This window comes from Balaenoptera ricei, chromosome 9 (genome assembly GCF_028023285.1).
Source record: "Balaenoptera ricei isolate mBalRic1 chromosome 9, mBalRic1.hap2, whole genome shotgun sequence".
NCBI classification, from domain to species: domain Eukaryota; kingdom Metazoa; phylum Chordata; class Mammalia; order Artiodactyla; family Balaenopteridae; genus Balaenoptera; species Balaenoptera ricei.
The window spans coordinates 2607912-2625178 of record NC_082647.1 but is presented as its reverse complement, the minus strand read 5'-3'; the positions used below and the strand labels follow the sequence as shown (position 1 = coordinate 2625178).

Here is a 17267-nt window from a genome sequence, read left to right as displayed (position 1 = left end):
GAAAGGGAAACCTGGGAATCCAGCGCCCATTAGTTAGTTCATGTCCTCTTCATTAGTTTGTAGTATTTTGTAGTTGGAAAATTAATGCCATAGTTTTTTTTTTCCCCCCCAGTAATTTATTCTTTCAGCATTTTAGGTAATACTTCTCCTTACTCTGATAATGTATTGTGTTTGTAGCATATTTTAGAGTGAGAAGAGGTTTTGTAGATTTTAAGCTTTAAATGATCTCTGGAGATATAAACTATTTTATTGTAAAGCAGTTAAAGAATAAGAATGCTAGTAGGTGTTATGCTATTGCTTGGGTGCCTTCTGGAACTGATAAGGTATGACTTGTAGATCTAGATGTTTCCGACTTTGGTTCCTGAACTGTATTCATTAAAATATTGAAGCAAAAGTGGATTATTATTTTAAAAAATGGTAATCTTACCTTCCATTTTCAGTGTCTTCTGAACAGAGAGATTGAGGGAGAGAGTTATCTTTGGAGGAGCATGAATGATCAGACCCAGCCCTCAAGTAAATGGACTCATAACATGTATGAGTTAATATAACAATATCTCAGACATACTTAGGAAGGCTTAATCATTGGGGGAAAAGTTAGATCCCTTCCTTGTACCTTATGCCAATATTGATCTCAGATTAATTCACACCAAACTTTACATGTATTAGAAGAAAATGTTTTAATGTTTTAATAATGGTGTGTTAGCCTTAGGCTTATCTGCAAAACAGAAAACTCACCAAATAGTACAAGTTTATTTCTCACTGATGTCAGAAAATTCCAGAAGGCATTTCAGATCTGGTATTGGCCTCATGAGGTAATCACGTACCCAGGCTTCTTCCAGACTTCCGTGGTACAACTCCAGGGCTGCTGGTCTTACCATGGTCCACATCCAAGCAGTGGGTTGCAGGAAGACTGAATGAGACCATGCCCACCCTTTGAAGACACGTCCCAGAGTTCTCAAACAACACTGTGTAAACATCTCATGAGTTACGTCTTAGTTACGTGGCTGTACTTCACAGCAAAGGAGACTGGTGAATATAGTGTTTTATTAGGTGACAGCATGTTCAGTTAAAAGCTGGGAGTTTCATGATTAAGGACATGATAGAGAATGAGTAAAAATGAGTACCAAGTTGTCTTGGTTTCACTACTCTACTACTCTTGGTATTAGGCCTTTTTAAGCCATAAAGGAAAAGAATGATTTGATCATACAGAAATACCCCAAAACACTATGAACAAGTTTAGACAATATGAGGAAATATTTACACATGAGCCTAAGAATTAATATATGTAGTAAAGTTAATATGTTCAGTATGGAAGAGTTAACATATTCAGTATGTTCCGTATATACAGATGAGCACTCCTGTAGAAAGAAGGGCAAATAATGTGAGAAAGTAATCCAAAAATAACATAAGCAAATGATCACTAAGTATATAAAATATATTCAATAAAATAAAAATTATAACAGTTGAGAATTCTAACCTGTCTTAATATTGGCAAAAATCAAAACTATTGGTCAGGTATTTTTTATTCTGTTGGGATTATTTTGGAAGTATTGACTGCCAGAAGAATTTTCCACAATTCTGTCATGTCTCTGCATGTTCGGGGGAGCAAGGCACCTCCTTTGTTCCCGACAATCTTTTCAAGGATGTTTTTGTAGCAGCATCTAGGAAAGACGCATCTTTCCCTGGAGCAGGAGGCAGCCATGCCTTCTGCACATTATAACAGTTCCCTAAACTCAGTGCCCCTCCTGTAATACAGCTACCTTTGCGCAGGGTCACCTGGCCCTCTTTGTCAGATGGCCCAATGGGAATTGGGGCTTAGGGAGCTGGGCCCAAATGCTACTGCTATTGTTAAAAGTAATGAATTGTCCTAGTCTGTGGCTGAGAGTCTCGTGCCTTCTCACAGCCTCCATGAAACAGTGGCAGGCTACCTTATTAACTTGGAAGAAGAGTAAAATTACAGACCCTACACTGTTCGTGACAGTATCAAAAGCCTGAAGGTCCTTGGCTCAATAATTCCACTTTGATGAAGTTATCCAAGAGTTAATCTAAGATGTGTTCAAGGATACGTGCACCGGGTATTTGTTTGCAGCGTTGAAAATAAGTGGAACCAATGTAAATAGATTTTTCTAAAAGGTTGAATAAATGATGGTCAGGGAACTGCAGGTTGCCAAAGGATGCCCTTGCTCTGTTGGACATGGAAAGAGGCTCGTGATGCGTTAAGTGAAAGAGCAAGCTAACAGATTTCCTCCCCTTAGGTTCCTCCATAGTTTTGCATGTCTAAATGTGTGTGTGTGTGACTCTCAAACACGTGTCTGGATGGATAAAGACAGAAATGGTGATAGTGATTACCTCTGGATGGTGGGATTATTTTATACTTTGTGTGTCAAATATTTTAAAATGTTTTTGCCACGAATAAAATAACTTTTGTGAACAGAGAAATACAGAGTGGTTAAAATTTGATCCTTGGTGATTTGGAGGGGAAAGAAGTAGAATGCATTTGTTTAACTCCTGTGATTTCTAGTTGCTGCTAACTCTCACTTGAAACATCTTAATGCTTGTGTTTTCTATGTGACTCTTTTTATAGAGAAGAAAGTAAACTCTCATCCAGATTACATAGTTTATACCATCTGTTAAGAGGTATATTATTTGCTTTTTCTTTTAAGCTGTATGTTCCATAATTTAATTTTAAATATAGTATTTAAAAATATTTTTAAAAAGTCACTCATACAGTTTCCTTATCCTCTGTCCTTGATTGTTGGTTTGTTTATTACCTTGTTTATGCTGCTTGTTTTTGTACTGACTGAAAATTCTTTGTATTGCTCTTTGCTCTCAGGACTTAACTAGTCCTTCTTGGAGGCAGGTGTTGTGCTGGTCTTTTCTCCTGGCAACAGATGTTTTGGGCTTGTTTTCTTCCTCGTAGTGGAATCGCTGAATGTCAGTCAAAGAGATCATTATTGAGAACTTGTATGCACGGTACTGTTGTAGGTGCTGGGAGGTATTATTTCAGTACCTTTTGGTAGGCTTTGCTTTTGGAGGGCTGTCCTCCCATCTTTTTTAGAAGTATAAATAAGTTACAGAGTCCTCAGGGAAGAGCAGCAGTTTTATTTTGCCGCATACACCTGTGTTTTGGTGTCTTGCTAGTTTTTTGACCCATTTTCTTAAATTAACTGCAGTGTGTTGATGAACCAAACCTTTGCACTCCACCTTGCGTTGCAGCGTTCATGGCTCTGGGTTGCTTAAGACGGAGGTGGAAGGCATATTGCAGTTTTTCAGTTGACTTCTTTCTAGGAGTTACGTTTAAGTACACATTAGAATCTGAATTATGGAACTAAAAAGTAATTTCAGTTGAAAAGTCTATTTTCAGTGGCTCCTTTTATTTAACTAATGTTCTTGCTTGGTTAATACAAAGGAATCACTGTACTCGAAACAAATTAGAAAGACCCAATTACGAAGACTAACTCTCAAGCCTTTCTAATTATACAGCCACTTCAGTGTCAGTGATGCTTTTGTCTTCAAACATGGTTAAAAAGGTTTTGGCTTGTATAGAGGAACAAGTGAGAAGTTTAAAAATATCTTTGCACTATTTAAATTCGAAATACTTTTAAAATTGTCATAACATTTACATTCAGTGATAGGCACACATCTGAGGTATACGTTCAGTGTTTTGATACATGTATACATCCAAGTTACTGTCCTTCTGTTGGTGAGAAACAGTTCATCATCCCAGAAAACTCCCCCTTGTTTCTTTCTAGTCTGTCCTGACTCCTCTCAGAGGCAAGCCGTGTTCTTAGTTCTGTTGACTTAAATTAGTCTTTCCTAGTCTAGAACTTCATGTAAATGTAATCATACATTTATGTAATCAGTATGTGATGAGGTAATGCTGTGTGTCTAGCTTCTTTTGCTCACCGTAATGTTTTTGAGGTTCATCCAAGTGGTCGTGTATGTCAGTAGTCAACAGTTCATTCCATTTTATGGATATACCTATTTGTTTTCTCCTGATAATAGATATTTGGGTTGTTTCCAGTTTTTTTTGTTGTTATTATGAATAACTCAAAGCTTATTTTACACGTCATTTTGTGAATGTAATTTTTCGTTTCCCTTGGCATTAACTAGGAGTGGAATTACTGAGACAGGGTGGAAATGTGTTTAATGCTATAAGAAACAGCTGAATGGTTTTCCAAAGTGTTTGTACCGTTTATACTCCCACCAGTTGCGTATGAGAGTCTCAGTTCTCCCATTTGTTTGTCTAGTTTTTGTCCCATTATTTGTTGTAAAGGCTTTTCCATTGAGTTGCCTTAGTGCTTATGTTGAGAATCAATTGACCACTTAAGTTTGGGTCTCTTTCTGGAATCTCTTTTTTGTTCTATTGCCAATACTACACTGTCTTGGTTACTCTGGCATGAAATCAGGAAGTGTAATTCACCAGTTTTGTTCCCTTTTCAAGATTGTTTTGGCTATTCTAAATCCTTTGAATTTTGCATATAAATTCTGTAATTCACTTGTCAATATCTATTAAAAATCCGGTTGGGATTTTTATGAAAATTACATTGTATCTTTAGATCATATTGGGGGAAAACTAACATCGTAATAACCATGTTGCCTGTTGATAAGCACAGTTTAATTCTTCCTACTTGTTTTTTTATTTCTTTCTTTTGCTGTGATCTCCAGCATTATGTAGGATAGAAACATTGAGGGCACTAGTTTTTGCCTTGTTCTTCATAGTAGGTGTAAAATAGTCAATATTTCATCAAGTAAGTAATATAAGCTACTTGGAGGTTTTTCAGTCAAATTGAAGTTCTTTTCTATGTCTAGTTTGCTGAGATTTTTTTTTTTTTAAATCAGAAATGAGTGTTGAATTTTGTCAATGCTTCTTCTGCATCTGTTGAGATAATCTTGTGACTTTTATCCCCCGTTTTATTAATGTGAATTAAATTAGCTTTAAAAACTGTTAACTATATTCCCGAATTAATTTCCATTTTGCAGGTTTTTCCATTAATGTCCTCTTTCTATTCTGGGATGCAGTCCAGGGCACCACATTGCTGTCTTGTCTCCTCTGGTCTGTAATAGTTTGTTGGTCTTTCCTTGAGTTTCTCGACCTTGATAGTCTAAAGAAGTACTGGCCAGGTGTCCTGTGGAATGTCTCCCAACCTGGGCTCGTCTAATGTTTTTCTCATGATGATACTGGGGTTATGGATTTTTGGAAAGAATACCATGGAGGTTAGGTGTCCTCATTCCATCATACCACTGGGTACAGGACCTCCCTGGCAATGTCACCCTTGATTATGTGGTGAGGTGGCCTTTGCCAGTTAAAGATAGTAATTCTGTAAAGTTACTATCTTTCACTTTCTCTGCTCTCTTCTTTGGAAGCAAGTAACTAAGTCTAGTCTGCACCCAAGGCAAGGGAGAGGAGGGACTTAAGGTCCACCCCTGGAGGAGGGGAGAGTATGTACATATATTTGGAATTCTTCTCGAAGTAAGATTTGTTAAATTGATTTTTGAATGTTAAATCAACCTTATGCTTCCGGCTAAACCTCACTTGGTCGTGACGAATTTTCCTTTTATTTTTTGCTGGATTCCATGTGCTTTTATTTTCTTAAGGAATTTTGTCTCTGTATTCACGAAGGAGGTTGGTCTGTAATTTTATTCTCTTGTAATTTTTGCACAATTTAATTGCTCAGTCTTTCCAGCTTGTAAATTTTAACTGTTGGTAGAATTAGATACTTTTTGTATTTCATGATATAGTAAAGAAATATTCTCTATCAAATATTTTGTAAGCACTAAAAACTTTTGGGAAGTTTTTTAAAGCAGTGTTCTCTATAGTTGTTTTCTATTGGGTTGGCCAAAAAGTTCCTTCAGTTTTTAAACTAAAAATAAAAGACACATTTTTCATGTTCATCAAGAACTTTATTGAACAACACATTCACCCTTTTGTTCCACTACCTTCTGCCAAGAACTGCAAACAACTGTTCCAGGTGCCCTTTACAATCTTCCAGGGAATTGAAATGTTTTCCATTAAGAGAAGTTTGTAAATGGAAATCCGAAGATGCAATGTCTGGTGAATACGGGAGATGAATTAGAACTTCCCAGCCAAGCTGTAACAGTTTTTGCCTGGTCATCAAAGAAACATGCGGTCTTGTGTTACCCTGATGGAAGATTATGTGTTTTCTGTTGACTGATTCCGGATGCTTTTCGTCGAGTGCTGCTTTCAGTTGGTCTAATTGGGAGCAGTACTTGTTGGAATTAATTGTTTGGTTTTCCGGAAGGAACTCATAATGGAGGACTCCCTTCCAGTCCCACCATATATGCAACATCACCTTCTTTGGATGAAGACCGGCCTTTGGCGTGGTTGGTGGTGGTTATTTTCGCTTGCCCCACGATTTCTTCCATTCCACATTATTGTACAGTATCCACTATTCATCGCCCATCACAATTTGTTTTAAAATGGAACATTTTCATTGCAGTTAAGTAGAGAATTGCATGCAGAAATACGGTCAAGAAGGTTTTTTTGCTTAACTTATGTGAAACCCAAACATCAAAGTGATGAATGTAACCAAGCTGGTGCAAATGATTTTCAACACTCAATTGGATATTTTGAGTATGTCGGCTATCTCCCACTTGGTATAACATTGATTGTTCTCAATTAATGTCTTGATTTGATCGCTGTCAACTTCAACTGGGCTACCCGACCCTGGAGCATGGTCAACGGAGAAATCTCCAGCACGAAACTTTGCAAACTACTTTTGACACGTTCGATCAGTCACAGCACCTTCTCCATACACTGCACAACTGCACAAATCACTTTTTGCATTTCAGTTGCGTTTTTACCTTTCTTGAAATAATAAAGCATAATATGCCAAAAATGTTGCTTTTTGTCTTCCATCTTCAATATTAAAATGGCTACACAAAAATTCACCAATTTTGATATTTTTTTTTTAATGTATGCTGATATGACAGCTGTCACAATACAGTCTAACAAAATTGTTTTGAATGAAGTTAGAGACAACTACGTGCTCCTGGAGCCACCTTACAGGAAAAACCAAACGAACTTTTTGGCCAACCCAGTAGTTCAGAGAACTGCCTAATTTTTTTTTTCTTCACATTTGGGATGGAATATTGAATTTTCTTTCAAAACACTGAGATCACAAGTTCATTTCAGAGTTAGCTGGAGAATGTAACAAAATATACAAGTCTGGGTCTTGCTACCCCTTAGGGTTTCTAATTATTTCCGTGTTGATGTTACGGGAAAACCCGAACGAATTTTTTGGCCAACCCAATATATATGATAAGACTTTAGTGGACTTATCTATTTTTAAAGAACTTTCATGATGATTTTCATATGCACCCTCTGTTAAGCATTACAACTACAAGTTTCAGGTTTTCAAGATAATTAAATAGCTAAAAATCAAACCTTCAAATATTTCTGACAGTGTCTATAATGAAATCAGAGATTTACATACGTATTTAAATTCTTACAAAATATAATCTTAGGCTAATTTAATTTTTATATTGTTATCCAGTATCACCCTTCAGTGGAATTTTAGTTGTGAATGGAATATTGTGAATATGTATGAATATTCCATTCATAAGTATTTCTCTGCAGAGAAAGTCAACATTTGGGCAGGTAGGTTTGTTAGTTAATTCTGTAAGCACATAGCCAAAGGAGATGCCCAGTATTTAGAATAAGAGGTAGTGACCAGTGGCTGAAGGAGCGAGTCTAGCTTAGTGAATGTTGCCAGGTGGCCTGTACTTGAAGCAGCTGAGACCAGGTGGTGTTTCAGTTTCAGCTCAGGGCTTGTCTAATCCTTGATGTAGTTCAAAGCTGAACTGGACCCTGCGACTTGGACCAGAAGTTTGCATTCTAGGACATTTCATCTCTCAGAAAGCTACCTTGTGCCATCCTTTTTGTAGTCAGGCCCTCCCTCCATTCCTAATCACTGGTAACTAGTGCAGTTTTGTTTCTTGGAGAGGGTCATATATGTGGAATTGTCGCAGAATATCACCTTTTGAGTGATAAACCTTTTGACTTCTCTCAGTCAGCATGACGCCTTTGTGATTGAATCCCAGTTGTTGTATCAGTAGTTCATTCCTTTTTATGGCTGAAAGAGCATTCCATGGTTTGGATGCACCATAGTTCGTATATCCATTCACTATTGTTTCTGTTTTCGGTGATCCAAAAGAGAACTGTAAACATTTTCCTGTGGGTTTTTACGTGAACATAAATTTTCATTTCTCTTGGGTAAATATCTAGCAGTGGGATTGCCGGGTCATAGACTAGAATTGTTTGTTGGTTTGTTTCTGGTAGCCTGTAGTATTTGTTTCAAAGAAACAATTTGCAACTTGTCTGTATTGTATTTAGATTTCTTAGATGGAGATTTGTATGTAGAATAAACTATTAGCTTCAGTACTGTCGTGTTTCATGTTAAACTTGCTTGGAAAGTGTTTGAACTGTAATTGCTTTTAATGGTTGAATTAGAAATGACTATTGTAATAGAATCTTTGCTTTATTGGTAGTGATTTCTTTTCCTCCTCTGTGGCCTTGCTACTTAAAGTGTGGTCTGTGGACCTGCATGTTGACTTCACTTGGAGCTTCTTGGTAATACAGAAAGTCAGACCCCACCCTGGACCTGTGGAATCAGAATCTGCATCTTAGCAGGATTCCCAGTGATCGATATAAACCTTAAATTTGAGAAGCACTGCTCTGGAGCATTAATGGCGGTGGAGAAGAGTATTTTGTAAATGAGTTGACGTTTGCTCAGTTTGAGTGTAGCGCAGCACAAACATAGCTGGGTCCATCTCGCACGTCACTCATTCTTGGTTTCAGATATTCAGTAAGACAGAAGTAATGGTATTAAGCCAACAAAATGCCAAAATTTTGGTACTTTAAAATTCTATAGTGGACTTCCCTGGTGGCGCAGTGGTTAAGAATCCGCCTGCCCATGCAGGGGACACAGATTCGATCCCTGGTCCGGGAAGATCCCATGTGCCGCGGAGCAACTAAGTCCGTGCGCCACAACTGTGTTCTAGAGCCTGCGAGCCACAACTACTGAAGCCCCCGCGCCTAGAGCCCGTGCTCCGCAACAAGAGAGGCCACTGCAATGAGAAGCCCGCGCACCGCAAGGAAGAGTAGCCCCCGCCCGCCGCAACCAGAGAAAGCCCACACGCAGCAACAAAGACCCAACACAGCCAAAAATAAATAAGTAAAATAAATAAAAAAAAAAGAAAGGGACTAAAATTAAAAAAAAAAATTCTATAGTATGCTGAGTATCAGAATACTGAAAAGTGGTTTTGCAATCATTAGGCTAAAAGTTACAGTTTACATTCATTATTTTATTTTCAGGCATTTGATTCTCTACTTTAGAGTTTATAGCAATGAGTGTGTGCATTTTTTACACAGAAAATGTTGGGGAAAGAATCCAAAATGATTGTATCTTTCTTTTTGCACACTTTCTAATGAAGTAGTTCATATTTGTTTCTGTTAAGAGTAAAGGACATGTAAGAATTATGGATGAGACTGAAGGAGTAGTTTCTGGGTCTTTTTTTTTTTCAAGTTTACCAAAAATCTAAGTGAACCTAACGGTCAGTAGGTACCTACCTTATTACCTAACAGTAGGTCACTAAGATGTAACATGAGGCGAAAGTGATTAGTGTCAAAAGGAACATGAGTTATACAGAAAGAATTGTTGATGAAGAAATTACTTTTAGTTTGGGACCAGATTAAGCAGAATTTTTGTAGGAATCCTGATGTAGCGAAATATAAGATAAAAACTGGTTTTAGTGTGATGTGAATGAAGAAAAAAAATAGTTTTATGGTTAATAATCTGAGCCAGAGGTGGTAATGAACGAACACTAGGCAGTGGAACGAAGTGGAAAGGGTTGAGAAATGTTACAGGAAAGATTATGGAGGCTGAAAAAAAACCAAATCAACCCAACAGCAGATTTGGAGCGCTTGCCTGGCATTGGAAATCAAAGTAGATGGGGTCAGGAATTACAGGAAATGTGGAGCCTGTTTAACGGGAAGGAGTGTGCTGTCATCTAATGTGAGTTACAAGGTGGGTTATAGGCTAATAAGCTCACGGGAACACTAGTGTTAATTTAATTAATATTTTGAACTTTGTTTAGCTCTGAATTAGACTCCAGAGCAGCAGGGATTTTTGGAATTCATGTTTGTTCTCTTAGAAGTATAAGTAGTAACAATGTGTAAGACTTTGTATATTAACCAGGAGGAGGAATTCGAATTTTTTCTAACATTGTTAATTTTTAATGTTTGAGATTTTGTCTCCTGGGATCAGTTTAATGTTTCACATGGCTTTACAAATAGGACATTTTGCAGTATTTTTACATCTTGAATATAAAGAGCTTTTATGTGTGCATACACATATGTGTATACATAACCATTATTCAATATTTAATTCAAAAGAATAAGAACTCACTTTCCCTCCTCTTGTTTTTTGTATGTCTGCAATGTAGGGAGGCATGGAAACTTTGGAGCTGCAGAAGGACATGAAAGAGGAGTCAGATGAAGAAGAGGATGATGATGAAGAATCTGGACGATTACGTTTCAAAACTGAAAGGAAAGAAGGAACAATTATTAGGCTCTCAGATGTAACTAGAGAGAGAAGGAACATTCCAGAAACTTTGGGTAACTTTTTTTGCCTGTCTCCCATCCTTCACTCCCATTTCAACTTCCTCCATAGTACTGTTATGATTAATGAAACAGATTAAAAAAAAGTTACCTTTATAGAGTATTATGCATGGCATTCAGAGGGTGGATGGTCTGTGTGAGGTGAGAGCTGAGTTACGGTGCTGTAAAGGTCGGTCTATAAAAATGACTTGTCTTCTGGATTAAAACATGTTTGAATAAAATATTTGATTGTTTTTTTTAATAGTTTTTCTTTTGGAGTCTGTGGCTTAGACCTGCTCTCATGCATACTGTGTGGTTCTTGGTTGGCTCTGGGAAGGTGGTGTGGGGTGGTACAGGGTCATTTTACCCTTCCCGAGACTGTCCAGGTTGCCAGGGCTAATTCTGGGCCAGACTGTTTTTATTTTGTACCTTTTAGTGTTATTATAACCATCTCTTTTTGTTGTTGTTCTGTATGCCATTCCTCTCAGTGTTTAATGAGACAAGATGACTTGTTTGTAGCACAATCAGTTGAACGTCATTTCTGTTACAGACCTACTGCAGGCTGTTGCTAATCAGCAGAGCCTTTTCCAGTATTGACCCCCCGCCCCCCCCTTGTCTGTGGTTCTGTCTAGTGCCCATTGCAGAGAATAAAGCAGTGGTTCTCACATTTGAGCAGCAGAATCACCCAGAAGACTTGTTAAAACACATATTTCTGGATGCATTCTCAGCTGTTCTGATTCAGTAGGTTTAGGGTGGGGCCCAAGAAAGTTGCATTTCTGGTGAGTTCCCAGGTAATGCTGTTCCTGCTGCCCTGGAACCCATACTTTGAGAACCACTGGGATATTGTCCCGTATTACAAGGAGGAGGGTAGGAGGGTGGAAGGATGGAAGGACGGAGGGTTGTTGTACTTGTTCTCTGGTCTTGGTCAAAGTAAAAGTCAAGAAACTAACCATTAGTTACTACCTTTATTACTTCATAAAACTGTTATTTGTAGCCGTGTTCAGTCGGAACCCTGAGTGTGTGTCTTTAAGTGGCAGATAGGAATTCTCTGTCAGGGCACTAAGCTCACAAGATGCCAGAGTTAACAGTAGTGAGCCAGTCTTATCATGTTCCTTTACTAAGTGAGGTTTGTGGAAAGATTGACCTAGAGACTTAGTGTTCTCCATTTCTTCTCCCTCCAGTTTCCTCCTTCTGCCTTTTGGCCCAGGATTTCCCTAGACTGTTCTTAAGTTATGGTATAAAGTTGCCGGTTGGTCTGAACCGGTACACCATAGGTTTCTAAGAAAGCGGAGCTGAAAAGTTGGGCTTGGGTAAAAGGAGATGAATCAAAGGTCTTAAAAAGGGGATGAAAAGACCAAAAGTATCCGTCAGCAGGAGTAATTGGTAACATTATGGAACAAGCTTATTGGAATAGATAGACATCTCAATCTTGGGCTGGGATAAGATGAACAAAGGAAAGATGGCGCCCCTGGCTGAACACCAGAGGGCAATGGGCAGCGGCTTATTAGGGAAGGAAGGTGCCATGTGGGGCGGGTGGTGGTGGTGAATCATCTCTTTTCTGCTTCTGTGTAGGTGGGCTGTGGCTTTGTTACATAAATTGGGGAACATGTGTGTCACATCTTAGTAACTGGGATAGCTACACGTTCTAAGGATGTGAAACCACTTCACAGACACCGTCAGGAATGGCGACCTTCCCCCTCTGCAGCCAGCTCCTCGTGGGCCCTGGGGCCTTGCATGGGTCACCCTCCCCGCATCCTCAGCGCCCTTGCTTCTCCCGTCCCCTGCTCCTCAGCTACGGTCTTCTCATCTCTTTTCACTTGACCTTGACCCAAGCGCTGACGTGTTCTGGAATGTCCAGCTTGCCTGTGTTCATAAATTGTACTTGTTTCACTCCTGCATCTCTTTCTTTTCAGGATCTTTGCCTCATTTCATTCTTTTCAGGGTCATTTGTATTTACTTTACTGAAAAGAATTTGTGTTGAATCTTTTTTTTTTTCCTTTGCTTTTTTTCTTTTTAAGGCATTTCTCAGTTGCTATAGTCATGTCATCCTGAGACAAGAGGGTGGAAGGGGGGTAGTGATGGGCAGGTTGGCCCTTTACATATGGGCAGAGAGGGCCTGGGGTTCTTAGAGGCAGAGTGTCTGAAGCATAAACAGTTTGACCATTTACCATTTTTTTAAACGTTAAGAAAAAAGGCTTTAAATGTATTTGTGCAGAATGTGATTCTTTGGCTAGATAATAGGGCAAGTAAAAATGATACTTTAAAAGTATCTTTCTCTGTTCCCTATTTGTAAGCCCTAACTTAAGAAAGCTTAGTGTTTGAAAACATGAGTTTTCTAGTAACTGAAAAGTTAGGATTATTCCCAGTACAAAAACGATTTTTCTGTTCATTTTAGAGATTGGTTTCCTAAAGCAGTGAGCTCCCTTATTTCCTTAAGACCCCTCCCCTCCAACAAAAGGTTAATTTTATATAGAAGAAGAATATTCAGTGAGAAAGAGAAGCTACTACAGTACTTGGTATACTAGAAATTCACATAAATTTGTACTCATCACTTTGTATACTCCTGGTGGTAAAAATATCAGTTTCAGGTTCTGTATACAGATGCTTGCACTTATTTGATTGTATAAAGCTGCTTACCTACTCTTTGTAATGGGATTAAAATACCTTGCTACCAGAGTATATATGTCGTCTCATATGATATGTGTTTCTTTTTTTTTTTTTTTTTTTTTTTTTTAAAGATTTATTTATTGATTGATTGATTGATTGCTATGTTGGGTCTTCGTTTCTGTGCTAAGGCTTTCTGTAGTTGCGGCAAGCGGGGGCCACTCTTCATCGCAGTGCGCGGGCCTCTCACTATTGTGGCCTCTCTTGTTGCGGAGCACAGGCTCCAGACGCGCAGGCTCAGTAGTTGTGGCTCACGGGCCTAGTTGCTCCGCGGCATGTGGGATCTTCCCAGACCAGGGCGCGAACCCGTGTCCCCTGCATTAGCAGGCAGATTTTCAACCACTGCGCCACCAGGGAAGCCCTGATATGTGTTTCTTGACAAATGATGTCTTTTAACATTCTGAATACAAATAAAAACAATTATTTTGTGATATCATTGATTAATGTTAAGAACACTCCACTCTAAAAAGAAGAGGGACTTCCCTGGTGGTCCAGTGGGTAAGACTCTGTGCTCCCAATGCAGGGGGCCTGGGTTCGATCCCTGGTCGGGGAAGTAGATCCCACATGCATGCCGCAACTAAGTGTCTGCATGCCGCAACTAAAGATCCCACGTGACGCAACTAAGACCCAGCACAGCCTAAATAAATAAATAAATAAAATATTTTAATATAAAAAGAAGAATGAAATGATGGTCTAGCATCCCCCATTTCTGACCCTTCCATCTGCATGTGGACTAGTGAGTTCTTTTCAAAATCTGGAAGGGCATTTGGTCACTTTTAGTCTTCTTTCCATTCAAATATATGATGTCATCCTTAAATATGAAGAACACTAATTCATATTTATGACAGTCTTGACCATTGTAGAGCCTAATTCACAGTTGTTGATCTGTATTTTGAATTACAGATTGGATTAGATATGGAATTTTGGGCTTTTACCTGAGTTATGATCTTAAGTAGTGAGCTTTTATCCTCAACCAGGATTCTGGGAATTAAATACCTTAGAGAAAACGTGACCGTTTCTCAGTTTTCCCAAGGATGGTACAAAACTACGTACTTAGGAAATACATTCATTCATTACATAAAAAGGACTCCATTGGGTAAAAGGGCTTAATTCTCTCACAGAATGCAGTTGAGAAGGGTTTCTAGCACATGCATGTGTAAGGGAAAGATTTATTTTGAATGGAAATGTCAAAAGCCATCTCTGAAACGTGGGTGTCATTGACCAGTTACCCTGAAGTGTCAGCACAGCAGTTCAGAGCTGCCAGTTCTTTTGCCCTAGGAGGTGGACCTCAGATTCTCTTTGGAAGCAGTACAAGCAATAAATGAAAGACTATGTTTATTTTAGTTAGGCTTTGACAATTCTTTCTCTATGAGGAGGCATCTAGATTTTGCCATATTCTCAGTTTCATTGGCACATGTAATGTGTTAAATTATGTTTTACTGCTTTAGCCTGAAGACCGTTGTTATTATGCCCACATAAAGTTCTCTTGAAATAATATCCTCGGTTAATTTTGCTGAAGGCAAAGGATCTTTGGGAAAAATATTTTCATCTAGTAATAAACAGTTTAAGGTCACCTAGTACCAGCAATAGGATACCGCCTTCAGTTTACACGATGGTCCTTGTATTTGCAAGATTTTCACAAATTTCTTGATTCAGTTATCTGTTTAAAAAAAAAAAAAGACTGTCATTTGTTTTTATTTTGCCAAGTAAACTGTGTTTTATAGATATTCATTATGTATTAGTTCAACTATTATAAAATTATTTATATGTAAATATGTTTTTCTTAAGCACATTTTAGAAAGGGACAACGCTGTAAAACCTTGTTACATTGAGCTATATCTCTTTACTTTGGAATATGGACATAGTTCAGAAAACACTTAAAGGGAAATTAACATTTCAGTTGAAGTTACAAATGTAATTTCCATCCTGTCATATTTTGGTGACCTTTTGTGACAGCTTGTCTCAATTGGAGGAAAGCATTTTTACTTGCTGATTAAAGATGTCATTTGAAACCATTTTATTACTGGGGATAGTGAAATTAATCTTGACACTTAGAACCACTAGCAAAATAATTGCTGATTCACTGCATAAAATGTGTATGTGAACCAATCATGTAGTCAAGATGAGAATAAAAGTCTGTGCTTGTTAAGAAGAGATTAAATTTTCTTTTGAACGGAGTCAGAGATTCATTTGAAGGGGAGGGGAATACCATAGAAACAATTGCAAGAAAATGAAATGTGGCTTAGAGATTTTGGAAGAGTTTGGAGATGATTATGGAATCCAAGGTAGGAGATAAACTGGTAATATTTAAAATTTACCCTTCACTGTGGAAGAGGGCATAACAATCCTTCTTAGTAGAATGCAGTGAAATCTTTAGAAGGTATTCATTTATTAATGGAAGATATATTATCATAACTTAGATAATATTTTAAAATGAAGGAACCATATATGAATAAGTTAGCATTTTTCTTCTAGGAATTCAGAATAACGTGCCAACTGAAGTTTCTTAGGGCCAGAGACTATATGTTTCTTGTATCCCTAAAGCATTGGTCAGAGAGCTGAGCAGCACCTACTGGGTGTCCCAGAAATATCTGCATTAATGGGTTTTTTTCTTTTGTGGCTTTGCTCTCATTTGCTGTAGCTTCCCTCTCAGACTGCATGGCTATAAGCCTTTCTTCACAGAGTTAAGTTGTTATTTTTTAAAAAATAAATCTGAAAATCTGAAATGACAGTATTAAATAAGTTTCCATTCTTTATGAAATTAAGTATTTGACTCGAGAGTGATTTTATTAGTTTTGCTTTTAAAGCAGAACAATCAGGAACTTGTCATTTTTGAGTCTCTTGTGCCACTGTGTGTTCACTAATACTCGTCCTGGTTCCGCTTAGAAGAGTGTCCTGGTTTAGGACTGGGGGAGCCAGGTCTTGACCAGCGTCATCCGCCATCACTGCAGGATACCTAGCAGATGAAGGGCGGTGGTGGGCTTGAACTTCAGCTTCTCCTTCTTAGCTTCCCTCAGCACAAATGAAGACACTTTAAAATTTACAGGAGACCCTTGTATTTTATTACGAGGGAAAGGCACGTCTTCCATTTAACTGGTCTCACTCATGGGGCCTGCATGTCTCTGTGATCGTATCCTGCTTGATGCTGCTAGTTGAGTTGTTTGTAGTGGGTGAAGCACTTGCCGTTCCTAAGTTTCATCGTCATGTATTTCTTTCCTGTTTTTCCCTATAAGTCTGATTTAGGCTATTGGAAGGTATCTAACACTTATGCATCTTTTCAAATAGAGCTTTCAGCAGAAGCCAAAGCTGCGTTGCTTGAATTCGAAGAAAGGGAGCGACAGCATAAACAGGGACGCTACGGCTCAAGGCGGGGAGGAAGGAGAGGAGGTTCGTCCATGTGTCGTGGAGCCGGAGACCAGAGGAGAGAGAACAGTGAGAGGGGAAGAGCCAAGGATCACAGGCCCGCCCTGCTGCCCACGCAGCCACCTGTGGTGGTAAGCTTTACAGTTTCGTTGTGGGAGCTTGCGACTTGAGAACAAATGGAAATACGCTTTTGTGTGGGTATCATATTTTGCATTTATCTTAGTCTGAAGTTGAAATTTGGTAAAAGGCATAGTGGCTCAAGTTTCTTTGTAATCTATAGTATGATTTCGTGTATGGTCACACACATTCAGTCCTCTAGTATTCAGGTAGTGCAAACTAATTCTCTGCACACGACTGATAAAGAGAGAGGCGATAAGGAGACCTGGTGTCCTCCAGTGGCCGAACCACAGGGAAGCCTTGCTTTTACCTTCTGCTTGTGGGCAGGTGCTGCTCCTATGAGCACCATTCGGAAAATACTGAACGTCTTACATCTAGAATCTAGCAGTAATGGTATATTTTATAAAATATTTTTTCTTATACACTGCTTACCGTAGGTTTTTCCTTAAATGTAGCAGTTTCTCTTACAGGTAACTGTCATATCCTATCCATAAAAACGGAG

At 38.5% G+C, this 17267-nt stretch overlaps 1 protein-coding gene across 5 annotated transcripts in view; it reads left to right on the top strand.

Moving 5' to 3' along the window:
- Positions 1 to 17267, top strand: part of RBM33 (RNA binding motif protein 33) — a 116476-nt gene that overhangs the window by 32170 nt on the left and 67039 nt on the right. For 4 of the 5 annotated variants that reach the window (XM_059932956.1, XM_059932955.1, XM_059932957.1 and 1 more), the window contains 2 exons: positions 10468 to 10639; positions 16571 to 16779. In XM_059932956.1, the coding sequence (XP_059788939.1) occupies positions 10468 to 10639; positions 16571 to 16779 (381 nt within the window). Of the gene's footprint in view, positions 1 to 9563; positions 10050 to 10467; positions 10640 to 16570; positions 16780 to 17267 lie in introns of those variants that run through there. The other variant, XM_059932958.1, reaches the window with a different exon arrangement.